Raw genomic sequence first — 14,954 nt, 5'->3', positions numbered from 1 at the left:
TAATGTATTGTGCAGTCAAGAATTGTGGTTGAATTAGTTAATAAGAGAGTTAAATATATTTGGCAACGTCTCATCCTAGGTCTATAAGATTTAAATTTTGTTGGATGTATTGTCCCTTGTTGAACTTGCAAATTTAGATTTTTAAAAGTTTTGCCCATGTAGTTGCTGGAAGTGCAAACTAGTAGTGGTGCAGATGGGACAGTAGAACATCTGGTATCTTGGTGAACCAAAGGAAAGTTGTTCTGTATCGGTAATGATTTTTGATGCTTTGTAAAGTTAGAAGAGTAGAGAAATGCAATGTTAGTCAGAAATGGAAAGAAAACGTTAAGGAAAGAAAGTGAGGCAAAACTGAAAAAATGTCAGGAAAAGCTAAAATGAAGATTTTTGGAAATTTCAAATTAATTTGCAACATAAATGAATGGGGCGGTGTACTTAGAGTTTTTCTTTTTGTAGGCAACAAGTTGATTGGTAATTTAATCATAGACACTGTTATAAAGGTACTTGCACATGTAATCATAATTATCTTTCTGTGGCAAATTAATGAGATGCATAATTTTTCATGAAGATCATGAGATTGAGCATAACATTATTGAAAAACTAACTTTGAATCGTGCAATTTATCCAACTACTGGCAATTTATAAGTTACAGGCCAACATACATATTCATGACAGTCTGGTGCCATTCACAGACCAGTGAAATCTGACTCCTTTGTCATACTGATTTACCTGGGGGAAAAAAGTCAAGGGGCAAATTTTAAGTTCAGATTCATTTGATGGGCATATTTAATATAATTGTGTTAAATGCTTGAAGTGAGAATGCTGAGGGATTTAACAGTTTAAACTAAGTTGGTTTAGATACAGTGGGCTGAAATTTTGAATCATATCAGAGGTTAGACTTGTGTTGCAGGCTAAGTGGAGGTGACCACTTCATGTTTGCCTCATTGGAAATTGGTTCTGATATTGTCATAGGTGGGATCATGATCCACTAAAGAAATTCAGCTACGGGAGTTTTGGTCTGAGTTGTTCCATTGACTCATGTCATTCTAGTTAAATAACCGTTAATCTATTCTTTAGTTGAAACTTATTCAGTGGTGGAAATCCTGCTATTCAGGACAAACAAGATGTTAGAAAGTACATCCTCCGATCTATGTTTTTAAATATAATTTGTCTCAGCTGTTTTGGAAACAGTTATAAGTTCTCAAACTTTAGAAGGCCCATTAGCATTGTTTTTGTCATTAAATTGAATGTTGATTCTTGCAGAGAGAGTGTAAGTTCAGAGTAAAGATAATAAAGAAGACTTCTTTGTGTTGGATAATTGGAAGAAGTCCTTGATCTTTTTGATACTATAACTGTGTTTTTATGATCACTCAGATTAAGTGAGTGTCAAAACAGAACTTCGCATGCAAGTGGTTTGGTACTTGGAAATCTGATGCCATATTCATATTTTACTTTTGATAATCTGCTTTCTGATGCTACAATTTAAATTTAAATGTTTCCTTGTCCCTTTTATATTTGAAACAAAGTTTATTATGGGTTCCAATTCATAGAATAGTTAGAACACAGAAGGAAGCTATTTGGCCTGCTAGCAGTTTGGCAATTGGAGTGCACAGAGTAAACTGTAACTTATCTCTGCTTGCAAATTATAACCACATGAATGATTGAATAGGGCTTAACTTAAAGTTGGGGGGAAAAAACTGAGAGTGCATCACACATCTTAAATAACAAATCCAGAAGTTACTATTAAGCCTGAGCTTGCCTATGAGTGCTGAAAATGTGTTGCTGGTTAAAGCACAGCAGGTTAGGCAACATTCAAGGAACAGGAAATTTGACGTTTCGGGCCAGAGCCCTTCATCAGGAATGAGGGCTCTGGCCCGAAACGTCGAATTTCCTGTTCCTTGGATGCTGCCTAACCTGCTGTGCTTTAACCAGCAACACATTTTCAGCTCTGATCTCCAGCATCTGCAGACCTCACTTTTTACTCGAAGATTCTTGCCTATGAGTGACAATACAATTAATCAAAATGAAAATAGTTTTCCAAAATACTTTTTAATCGATAAGACTTTGGAAAATAAAGTTAGTAATTTGGCATGGCACTTTAACAACTTCAATCAAAAATTTCCCAATCATTTTTTTAAAAGTAACCAGTTTTTTTTTAAAAGGAATCCAACAAAACTACCTTCCATTTCCAGAAGCACTGAATTATCTTTTCAAAATCATAAACAGCACATGTTCTTGACTCTTCCAGTATTTTTCTATTACTGACTTCGCTCTAATGAATTTATTTGGTCTCTTTGTGAAAATCAGACTAGTGAGCATTTTTTACTCTGGTTCTGGTACTGCCGTCAATGTACTAAGATACAGAAAAGTGGCTGACAAAACACATACGGCCTGTCTTTTTAAGATCCTCAGGAGAAAGCCACCCAGACGGTCAGCACAATCTATTTTACACAGCTGAAAATTGAGCATCATCCATAGGAATAAAGGCGGTGTAAAGTAGTGACTTAACACTACTGCTTTACCTTAGGATAGATTCAAACCAAACCGTAAGGTATCCCTCAATGGTCTGTAATGATCTCTAATCATCTTCTGATTTGCTTATGTAGCTCCTTATGTTACTAGACAATATTATTCTCCATTAATCATTTAATGGTCTGAAATTATTTTGTTGTCTTTTGTGCAAAAGAATATGCTGTTTGTTTCACTTGTTTGATTCAGTTATCAAAAAGACTGTTCAGCGAACCATTGAGGAAAGCATGAAGAGCATGACAAAACCCAAAAGATATCATGGTTATCCACGGCAGCCAAACAAGTCTCCAGTTATAATGGTTCTCTATATCGCCAAAGCTATGCTTCTGCGAACGCATGTTATTGTTCCTTTGCAATGATTCTTCCACTTTATCTCATGTTTTTATACGAACCTCTCTTTCTGCGGCTCTAGAACTGTGGTAAAACAACAATGGGAAGTGACCTCCAGCAGTTATATTAGAAACCTGTACATAGATGGCAATAGGACCAGACTTGGGTCTGTAGCAAGGGTAGCAGAGAGTTTTGACAGCATTAAAGGTGACTGGCAGCTTACTTTAGGACAGCACAGCAACTGTTGTAAGGGATGGAGTTGGAAAAGGTACCGCCAATACTGCCTGACCTGTAAACATCTGATAAGTTTACTGCAGATGGCAGATCATCCACTAAGTGGTTGAAAAAGATCAAAGTCAAAGAAGCAAAAACTATATAATTGGGGAGTGGAATGTCTGAACTTGACAGAAGAACTTGAGAGGAGAGCAGCTTTCCTAACATGATTGCTTCATCATTGCGGTACTGAGTGAAGCTCCCTAATGAGACTTCATGAAAGCTGCTTGGCAGTGGCTTTTTTTTTATTGGAAGGGAAAAATGGGGAGTGACATAGGATACGTGGACTTAGACTCTCAATATAGTGATTTGATTTTACTACACTCTCCATCAGGTGAACAAATGTCTCTTAAAGCTGTGCTTTCTACTGGACTGAGCCCCAAACAATTACTATCCAAGTCACAATAGCCTTAAGGACAATTTTATGACTATTTGGATGTCAATGATAACCTCATGGATCTATGAGACTTCACAGCCCACAAGCAATGGGCTGAAGAGTGGAAAATGGAGTTTAATTTAGATAAATATGAAATGCTGCATTTTGGAAAGGCAAATTTGGACAGGATGTTTACACTTATGGTAAGATCCTAGGGAATATTGGAGACTTTTGAGTGTTGGTCCATAGATCCTTGAAAGTGGAGTCACACTTCTATAGGGTAGTGAAGAAGGAGTTTGGTACACTTGCCTTATTGGTCAGAGCATAGAGAGTAGAGTTGGGAGGTCATGTTGCGGCTGTGCACGACATTGGTTAGGCGAAAGTGAGGACTGCAGATGCTGGAGATCAGAGTTCAGATTAGTGGTGCTGGAAAAGCACAGCAGGTCAGGCAGCATCCGAGGAGCAGGAAAATCTACGTCTTGGGCAAAAGCCGTTCGTCGAGAATGAAGTTTTTAAAGTGGCACAATGGTAGGGAACCTGTCTTTGAGCCAGGAGGCCTGGGTTCAAGTCCCACCAGCTCCAGAAGTCTGTCAGGAAATTGGTTAGGCCAATTTTGGAATATTGTGTGCAGTTCTAGACTCCCTGCTATAGGAAGGATATTGTGAAACTTGTGAAAAGCTGTACAAGGATGTTATCAGGGTTGGAGAGTTTGAACTATAGGGAGAGGCTGAATAGGCTGGGGCTGTCTTCCTTGGAGCGTTGGAGGCTAAGGGGTGACCTTAGGGGTTTATAAAATTATGAGGGGCATGGATAGGGTAAAGTCTTTTCCCTGGGGTGGGGTAGTCCAGAACTAGAGGGCATAGGTTTTGGATGAGAGGGGTAAGATTTAAAAGGGACCTAAAGGGTAACTTTTTCATGCAAAGGGTGGTGTGTGTGTGTGTGTGTGTGTGTGTGTGTGTGTGTGTGTGTGTGTGTGTGTGTGTGTGTGTGTGTGTGTGTGTGTGTGTGTGTGTGTGGAATGAGCTGGCAGAGGAAGTGGTGGAGGCTGACATAGTTGCAACATTTAAAAGGCACCTAGATAGGTAGGGTTTAGAGAAATAAAGGCCAAGTGCTGGCAGATGGGGCTAGATTAATTTAGGATATCTGTTCAGCATGAATGAGTTGGACCAAAGGATCTCCTCACATACCGTTCGTCTCTATGACTTTATGTGGGAAAGTCAAAGTCACCTAGAAACCAGTTCAAAGTAAACATGGAGTTGATAAACCTAAGAACAGTGGCCTGTGACTCTTGAATTTCATTACCAACAAAATGTTCAAACAAGCTGAGAAGTATACTAGATGCATTCCAATCATCTCCCCCTCCATCAGAAACCGCACTGGATCAAGTGTCAATTGATCACTGGTGCTGTTCTTGTTCTATCATGGTCAACAACCAAAACGTGCTGCCTTGCATGAAGCTGTCAGCTAGTTGAAGACTATGAGCTGCAGAGCTATGTTGAAGACCCAGTCTGTTAGCATGTTCAGCAGAAATTAATATTGAGATCGGTGAGAAGATAAGTTTTATTTTGGTGGGAAGAGGAGGTCTAATGCAATAGAGGCAGATGGCCTTTAAAGGCAACCTTTATCCTCAACCGTGCCCCAGGTCAATCAAAAGTGAGGCAAATGGACATGCCTCAAAAAAAATCTGGCAGGCAAACATGCAGTTGGGAAAGCAGTCACTTTTTTTTTTGTTTCCACCAAAATCAGGCCAGTGGCTCTTTGGTAGTTAATTGTTCACTTCAAAGCCTTAATTGGTTGAAGGCCATGCAAGTTAACCATGAACATTCCTTTCTAGAATTTAGTTATTGGGTAGGGGACTGCAATAGATATCTCTGCCAGCCCCCTTGATTGTTTTCACTTCCTGATAAAGAGTAAAATACTTCCTAACTGACTAACAGCCTTAATATTGATTTTCTTTTACCTGCCTATACTTACGTAAATTGTCTGGGGCATTTTTGTACATATTCTAGTGAACGCATGTTTAAAAACTGGCATAATTTGCTCTTCTGCAGCTCATAAACAGACTTCTCAGCATTCTTCACATTTCTTATAATTCACTGAAATTTTGTATGAAAAGACAGCAGCAATTCTGTGGCAGCAATATTTCATTGTAACTTCAATTTGCTCTAATGTGGCTGTATCTTTTTTTTGTGTGTCAATATTGATATTTCATTTTTGTACTGGCAAATACTTTAGGTTTCACATTGTTTTTAATAATTATTTCTATCAATTTAAGGCCGTGTTCCAGAGTTTGTTTTGGAAAAAGTTCCAGGAATGATTGGTGTTTCTGGAGAATCTACCACTCCTTCATTAGAACATTTGGAGGATGTCAATGGCTCAACAGTAGAGGGTTGCAAGAGGCGAAGGCGACGTAGTGTTGGAGGTTAGTAGAATTCTGTCTCTGCAGTGGGACTTCTTTTTTGAGAAGTTATACCTTGATAAGTTTGTAAATGCATTCTGCTGCTTATGTCATCTAGCTATGACAAGTGAGCAAGTGTCTTTTATATTTTGCTCCATGCTTTGGAAAGACAAAAATAGGCAAAAGTATTGTTGAAAGATTAATGTGGATTTTAATATTATTTTGTGCTTACATTTCAGATATAGTTAGCGGGGCATTAAGTAAACTTAAAGCAAATCGAACACCTTCTGCTACTCCTCAACTTGACTTATCTGGTATGTATAACAAAATAATAAATTTAATATTTAATAGCCTATTTAGACAAAAGATTGAAGCAAATGTGTGTAGGAATGCTGCAACATGATGTTTGTTCCAGGTTCACTAAACTACTGTAAATTATAACATATTCTAACCTCCATGCCCTGTACTTCTCTCCACCCCGCTCTGTCCACATGAAATCCTCAAACTTGTGAATAGATATTAAGATGGCTGGTGATCTAATCATTGAAATTAGTTGCTTATTTTTGTTATCATGTTGTTGACTGTCCTGCTGAACGCAGATGTTCCTGTGGTAGGAGGATGTATAAATGTTTCCTAGATGTTTCACTTCAAACAAAGCACAAATGTCAGAATACCACAAACACTTCTTCTCATTGCTTGGTCTCTCCCTACGTTATTTCTAAGTTAGTGGTTCTCAAACTGGGGTCCGCAGATGTCTGAAGTATATTGAGATTTTTAAGTTATCCACACAATGTTGTTAAAGAATAAAGTGGGAGAGTTCAGTTGCCCTGTGCAGTGCTGTTACCTCAGGATATTGCAAAACACTTAGTAAAGCACTATAGAAATGTAGTCATTAATCTGTGCAAGCTTCCACCACCAAGGACTTAATAAATGACCAGAAAATGTTCAGTCTATGGTTTGAGGGATAACAATTAGTCCAGATACTGAGATTGTTGTTGGTTTTTTTCCAATAATGTGACCCAGGTACGTTCAATATATCTTATCAGTAGAATGACACTATATGATCTTTTGCTATAAATTCTGTGTCTTATGATATTGCTCCACTAGTTACCTGATGAAAGCACTCCGAAAGCTAGTGCTTCTAAATATTGGACTATAACCAAGTGTTGTGTGACTTTTAACTTTTTCAGTCATGACTTTGATAGCTATCTGAAATAAATATGGATAGCTTGCAATGACAGGTCTTGAGCAAGCATCCTTTCATTGAGAACAACTGTCTAAATGCAATCATAAAGACAACTTTGTTTTTGCGCAGCCTATTACAAAGGAATTTAAAATGAAATCTCCGAACATGCATATTGTTGATATTTAATTTTGTTAAAAGGATGCTACGTACCTAGGACTAGAGGTAACAAGACAAATTTATATTTGGAAATAATTAATTAATTAATTGTATTAAAATGTTTAATGAGCTAGAGGGCCCTCTTATGATGCGGTGGTAGAGTCCCTACCCCTGAATCAGGAGGCCTGTGTTCAAGTTCTACCTGCTCCAGAGGTGTGTAATAACATCTCTGAACAGATTGCTGTGGAAAATATAAACAGTCCACCAGAAGAAGAGACAGCGAGTATTTAAATGGAGAAGTTGGCTTTGTGCGAAGCAATAAAGAAGCTCCTCCAAAGTATTTTGGTCCTTGCATGCATTTCACAAATAGGCTAAAGGATTATTTAATATTAGTAGCAAAGGAAAGTTGCCTAAAAGTGAAACGGGAGACTAAGATTTATTTTCGGATCAAAGATATGAATTGTTTTTGATTTTGAGCAGGTGTTGACTGGAAATTCTTTGGGAGAAAGGTTACTGAAACTAGGTTTAAGATTTTGTACTGCTATTTTCCAAAGCAGAACTTTCTGACCAAAGGAAGAATAGAGTCAGTGCATAGACATGGATTACACCTCTATTAAAGAGAGAAATAAGAAGGATGATTCTGGCACTTCCGCTTACCACCAGAATTAAGATCAGCTGCAAAGTATTTTTGAAACTGAAAAGTGAAGAAACAATGGACATAATCTTTGCGGATAAAAACTTATGCAAAAGCTGACTATTGAAAGCCTCCAAAAATATTGACATCTTCAAAAAATGGGATGATATTTCCATAGAGGAATCAATTATGGATGTAAATTGATGATATGTAAGATTGTAGCAAATCTTACTTTGACAGCTGCCTTCAGATTGTTGGATTATGCTAGGATACCAAACATGGATGGAGTCTTGTCCCTAACGCAAGTTAGATTTAAGACTTCTAGGTCAGCTGTCTGAAGCTTCGAGAGCATTTGGGAAAGTTTTAATTTCTAAATAGTTTTTATGATACAGAGGAGCTTGTTGACAATGGCAACAGGAATTGAGAGCACCATGCTAACAGTTTGCCAAGGCAGTTAAATATGGGGTCCAAATTGCTGTATGAAAGAAAGATCACAAATAAGAAGGGAATAGAAATCTTTTGAGAGCAATAAAAGGCAACAGGAGTTGAGAAATTATGGAAGAACAACAAACTATAATACCTGAGGGGTAGTTCATAGATACTTCAGTTATGACTCAGCACATTATTAGGCAGATTAATTATCCAAAAAAGAATGACAAAGGTTTTCCAGATAATACATGATGTAGAAAGTATGGGAAGACAGGAGGATGATGTTGAAGTAGAAGAAATTGTATTGGTTATCTAAAGCTTCTGTCTGGTATTGAGCATCCTAGTAGCAGGATGGTTCAGTTGTGCGATTCTAGATATTGGATGCAGACCCATGGTTCATGGAGTGGACTGGCTAAACTGTTACATAGATAATTTGACCTAGCTTTGATCTTTTTTATTCAGAGAATATGATCATTCTCATTTTGGGTTCCGTGGTAACATCAGTGAAAAGACCAAAATTAAGATACAGCTAAGCATGACAAAGTGATTATCTTTGGAATATCAGTAGATTTGCAGATCACACAGCTGGGACAATATTGTAATCTCTTAAGGCCTAAGATGAAATTTTATTTTTAAATACAGGAGAACACTACTAGTTAGGATAGTAAAGATTGTTTGACTTGAGATTTTAATGAAACTGTAGCAATGTACCTTAACATAGGGGAGAAAGAGGAAAAATATCTTTCTTTCTCGCATCTTGATTTAGCCTATCTATGGTAATTTATAGTAAAGACAAAAAGTTTATTGACCAGATAATGAAAGATGCAAAGTAACAAAATTGAGAATATTAGCTAAATCCCTAACTGGCAATGGAGGAGAATTCGGTAATGAGGAATTTCCATGTATGTGAGAAAGTAAATATTGCAGCAATGCACAAAGTAACAGGACTTAGGAGAGAAATCCTGCTGTGATCAGCAAAATGTTTTTGAAGCACTTTGTTAATCAGTTGAATTGCAAACTGGCAACCACTTAAGCATGGTCTGCAGGGCTACACAACCTTTCAGTTAGTAAGGTTTGTGAAGGTTTGTAGCTCAGGTTGAGGTTTAGTGTGTAGGTTTGCTCGCTAAGCTGTAGGTTTGATATCCAGACATTTCATTACCTGGCTACGTAACATCATCAGTGGCGACCTCCAAGTGAAGAGAAGCTGTTGTCTCCTGCTTTCTATTTATATCTTTCTCCTGGATGGGATTCCTGGGGTTTGCGGTGATGTCATTTCCTCTTCTTTTTCTGAGGGGTTGATAGATGGCATCTAGATCTATGAGCTTGTTTATGGCGTTGTGGTTGGAGTGCCAAGCCTCTAGGAATTCTCTGGCATGTCTTTGCTTAGCCTGTCCCAGGATAGATGTGTTGTCCCAGTCGAAATGGTGGTTTTTTTCATCCGTGTGTAAGGCTACGAGGGAGAGGGGATCGTGTCTTTTTGTGGCTAGCTGGTGTTCATGTATCCTGGTGGCTAACTTTCTTCCTGTTTGTCCTACGTAATGTTTGTGGCAGTCCTTGCATGGAATTTTATAGATGACGTTGGTTTTGTCCATGGGTTGTACTGGGTCTTTTAAGTTTGTTAGTTTTTGTTTGAGAGTGTTGGTGGGTTTGTGTGCTACTAGGATTCCGAGGGGTCTCAGTAGTCTGGCTGTCATTTCTGAAACTTCTTTGATATATGGTAAGGTGGTTAGGGTTTCTGGCTGTGTTTCGTCTGCTTGTCGTGGTTTGTTCTTGAGGAATCTGCTCACTGTTTTTTGAGTATCCGTTCTTCTTGAATACGTCGTATAGGTGGTTCTCCTCTGTTTTTCTAAGTTTGTTTGTGCTGCAGTGTGTGGTGGCTCATTGGAATAGTGTTCTGATACAGCTTCGTTTGTGCGTGTCGGGATGGTTGCTGGTGTAGTTGAGTATTTGGTCAGTGTTTGTCAGTTTTCTGTATAAGTAGGTTTGTAGTTCTCCCTTGTCCTTTCTTTCTACTGTGACGTCCAGAAATGTGAGTTTGTTGTCAGTTTCTTCCTCCTTGGTGAACTTTATGCCTGTGAGGGTGTTGTTGATAATGTTAAATGTCTCTTCTATCTTGTTTCGTTTTGTGATGACAAAGCTGTCATCTACGTAGCGAACCCAGATTTTTGGTTTGATAATTGGTAGGGCTGTTTTTTCTAGTCTTTGCATTACCGCTTCTGCTATGAATCTTGATAGCAGAGATCCCATGGGTGTGCCGTTGGTTTGTTTGTAGACTATGTTGTTGAAAGTGAAGTGGGTGGTGAGGCACAGGTCCACTAGCTTCATGATGTTTTTGTTGGTAATGTGATTGATGGTGGTTGGTGTGTGTGTGATGGTCTGTTCTAAAAGTGTGGCGAGTGTTTCCTTTGCTAGGTCGATGTTGATGGAGGTGAACAGTGCTGTTCACCAACTTAGACTGGCCAAAGAACTACACGCGAGACTGAAGTACCTTGTAGAAGAGTCACAGCACTCCATCCACTCCACCCAGGAATTCCTAAAAATCATCAAAAACACCAAAATAGAGGAAGACGAAGCAATGATCTCATTTGACGTAACAGCACTCATTTGACGTAAAACCACCTATACGACGTATTCAAGAAGAACGGATACTCAAAAAACAGCGCGCAGATTCCTCAAGAACAAACCACGACAAGCAGACGAAACACAGCCAGAAACCCTAACCACCTTACCATATATCAAAGAAGTTTCAGAAATGACAGCCAGACTACTGAGACCCCTCGGAATCCTAGTAGCACACAAACCCACCAACACTCTCAAACAAAAACTAACAAACTTAAAAGACCCAGTACAACCCATGGACAAAACCAACGTCATCTACAAAATGCCATGCAAGGACTGCAACAAACACTACATAGGACAACAGGAAGAAAGTTAGCAACCAGGATACGTGAACACCAGCTAGCCACAAAAAGACACGACCCCCCCTCTCCCTCATAGCCCTACACACGGATGGAAAAAAACACCATTTCGACTGGGACAACACATCTATCCTGGGACAGGCTAAGCAAAGACATGCCAGAGAATTCCTAGAGGCCTGGCACTTCAACCCCAACGCCATAAACAAGCTCATAGATCTAGATGCCATCTATCAACCCCTCAGAAAAAGAAGAGGAAATGACATCACCGCAAACCCCAGGAATCCCATCCAGAAGTAAGATATAAATAGAAAGCAGGAGACAACAGCTTCGCTTCACTTGGAGATCGCCACTGATGATGTTACCTAGCCAGGTAATGAAACGTCTGGATATCAAACCTACAGCTCAGCGAGCAAACCTATACCCCCTTTCAATTAGTTTATAGCAGGAATGCAAAATATTTTCCACCTAATGTGGGATCGTTCTCTGGTCTAGAAGGGATTCAGATTAATCAATGTTTGGTGAATATTAAAATTCTGTATGTACATTTATTAAGGTCGAAGCTTCAGAAAAGACTGGAAAGCTTTGAAGTACTTTATCAGGCCATCAGAAAACCATTTCAATCTGAGGGACAAGGCTTATTTCAAAAAGGAAGGGCAAAAAACACAGCGGCCCAGGATAGTTTTATAGGCACTGATGACAAAACAGTCTTGCAACATGGTAACAAAACTGTTGCAGAGAAGAACCTCCTCATGATTCATTGTGGGGAGCATCTGACGCATTAGAAAAATTTAATATATTAAGGAATTTAGAATTAGAAGTCAGAGTTTTGGGGCTTTATAAACATTATAGTATTTGATATTAAACAGGCCAACTTGTAAATAACCAATTTCTTAATTTGTAATTATCAATAGTCTTATCTACACCATGTTGTTAAAATCTTAATAAGTAAGGCCAGATCCACCTACACAGAAGACTCTATAACTGCCGAAGCAGCAGAAATCTAATTGGATTGTGCACACAAACTATATCGGAGCATGGAGTTGAAATATGGTACCGGTAAGAGAAGGACTGAAGGCCAATAATATATTAGTTTTTAGAGCAGCATATGCTCAAGTTTCCATTGCTGGATAACCCAGAAGTAATAGGCAACTTTTGATCACATATGCTAATCTTCCTTGATAACTACTCAAGTACAGGAGGATTCATTTTATTTCTTCTACTATAAATATAAACGTACCAATTGTTCAGTCTTGTAGTAGTAGTAGTACTGTCCCTATGTCTTGGCCAGAAGGTCTTAGTTCAATCCTACCTGTTTGAAGGTGGTGTCATATGTTTGAACAATTTTGATTTTTTTGTAATAATTAAAATCATATGTAAAGAGAATCTGAGCTAGAGGGAGAGTGCATTCAAATGGGGAAATAAGCTCTGAAGAAATTTTAAAAGTCTGAACTATTTTGTACATACTCCACAAGGATTCAAGTCTCAAGGATTTGCTAAGATATCATCTATATTCATGTGTAAGTTGACTCCTTTTGGCCAAAAAAATCTGTATTTTCCATATTGTGTATAAGGGAACCCTAGTGCTTCACAGTTACATTTGAGTCAGTGAGCCTGCCCATTCGCTCTGGCTTTCCCGTTTGCTGGCCATATCGCTCCGTTCACAGTCTTCCAATCTGCCAGCCGCCATGCTCTGCCTCAGGTTTTCAGAATTACTGTAATGGTATGACAGTATAGGGGGACCGTCATATCCACGGAGTCAGTTTCCATAGTTTCAGTTACCCGCGGTTTACCGCGACCTGAACGTATTACAGGGAATGTACCAGAACGACCAGAACGAATGGGTTTGCACCAATCTGCGATTTCAGGCTTCTGGTATAGGTGTTGGAGCGTATCCTTTGCAGGTATGGGGGTCTACTGTACTGTTCTACAGTAGCAGGCAGAATGGAGACAGTTATTTTGTGGATAACTGTTCATAATGGCCATAATTCTTTTTCCTTTTGTTCTTTATTTTAATAAGAGGTCTAGTTCCTGTTTGTCCATTTTTTGACTCATGCCAAGCATGAATTTCATCCCCTCAAAAATAGTACCTCGTGTATTAGTTGACCTTCTAATTTCAATTTTAAAAAACTGTCTTCAACATTCTACCTATACACGAGTATAAATAGTATACAATAATGAATCTAAAATAGTTGGACCTTCAGATCAATAGTTGTATTATGTTGAAAGTTGGCAACTTGAGAATAGTGAAACTGCTATTCTTGTAAATGCATTGTTTCTACTGTTTACTATTATCCATTACCTAAAAGTTCAGTAAACGTGTCTTTTCGAAATTGCTAAAACATGTCTTGTGCTTTATAGTTGAAGCCATGGTGTGATGGTGTTAATACATTTGCGTATTAATGTTGAGACTATCACATTGTTTTTGTGTCCAGTAATCGAAAGTGACAGGCTTTTTGGTTTGACCTCGCAGCTATTTAAGTTTGCATGCATCCTCTAGCTTAAAGAGAATGTGGAATTTAGCTGATCAGAAGGGGTTATGATATAGATATTTTCCTTTGATTCAATCATAAAAATTCACAAGTATTATGGATAGTATACATGAAATATTAAAAATGAGGAAAGGCTGTACGGGGTAATGTCTTATTAAACATATCTTGCTCCTCCTGTACTGAAACGTTTGTTGAATGTCTAACTTTTAGCTTGGTGTAAATCAGATTGGTGAGGCAATTCGTGACATCAGTAGGTTGTATCATGGGGGTGTAGACCTCTGTAATATTACATGGAGCTTTTTGAATGCCTAACCTGTCATAGTATGTTGGAACTGGTAGTACTTAATTTAGATGGTTTCCAATTAAGGCAAGTTTGATTAGTTATATTAAATAGAATGTACTTTTGGTTACATGATTTCCAACATGATTTCCCAAATACAGCATTTTATATTTGTGTTTACATAATAAGTAACATGATGTAATAATCAATATAATTTTAAAAATTTTATTAGCAACATCTTCAGGAACTCCAATAATGACAACTCCAACATGGAAACGGAAAATGCTAGCAGATTCTTCACAGAGCCTTGGGTTTTCAAACAAAAAGCGGTATGTTTTCCTATTCACTGTACTTGCTAAGGTGATTCTGAGTCTAGGGCCAGAGTATTTCAATTTTAACAAGTTGCTGAAAAGGTGATGACATCACCAAGCTGGATTTTCAAAGTCCATTGTAAATTCCTCTAATCATGTAATTTGGTGATAAGTGCCAGGACTTTCTCGAAAACCAGATTGTTGGAAATCTAAATCCCACCAGACTAAGTTACAAGGAAATAAGTTGCTTACAGATTTTGGACTTGGCTGCACCATCATGTGACTATGCTCGGAGGATACCTTATGTTCTGAGATCCAAACGATTTCTTGGCTTAGGAAGGCAGTGTTTCAGAAACAAGGGCATGGAGGTGGCTCTCAAGCCACTTGTTCAGTTCTAATCATACATGCATTAATGTAGATTGAGGGATCCTACAACTGACAATCTGCCCACACTGGTTTATCAGTAGAGTCGACTCTCTTGTCCTTCTGAATCTAAATTGATTGCAGCAGAGGTTGGAATATGCCATTAAATTGATCATTAATTGGGGAAGCAGTGGCTATGTTGGTAAATTCAGTACACATGTAATCCAGAACCCCTGGCTGATGTTCTGGTGATGTAGGATTGAATCCCAACACAGCAGATTGTGA

The 14,954-nt window shown here is 38.4% G+C and overlaps 1 protein-coding gene across 2 annotated transcripts in view; it reads left to right on the top strand.

Annotated features, from left to right (window-relative positions):
• Positions 1-14,954, top strand: part of LOC132817855 (rho GTPase-activating protein 11A-like) — a 58,856-nt gene that overhangs the window by 22,914 nt on the left and 20,988 nt on the right. For both annotated transcript variants that reach the window (XM_060828368.1, XM_060828369.1), the window contains 3 exons: positions 5,781-5,927; positions 6,143-6,217; positions 14,228-14,324. In XM_060828368.1, coding sequence (XP_060684351.1) covers positions 5,781-5,927; positions 6,143-6,217; positions 14,228-14,324 — 319 coding nt within the window. The remainder of the gene's footprint in view (positions 1-5,780; positions 5,928-6,142; positions 6,218-14,227; positions 14,325-14,954) is intronic.

The sequence above is a fragment of the Hemiscyllium ocellatum genome, chromosome 8 (genome assembly GCF_020745735.1).
Source record: "Hemiscyllium ocellatum isolate sHemOce1 chromosome 8, sHemOce1.pat.X.cur, whole genome shotgun sequence".
In the NCBI taxonomy this organism is placed as follows: domain Eukaryota; kingdom Metazoa; phylum Chordata; class Chondrichthyes; order Orectolobiformes; family Hemiscylliidae; genus Hemiscyllium; species Hemiscyllium ocellatum.
This window is presented reverse-complemented; position numbering and strand designations above follow the sequence as displayed.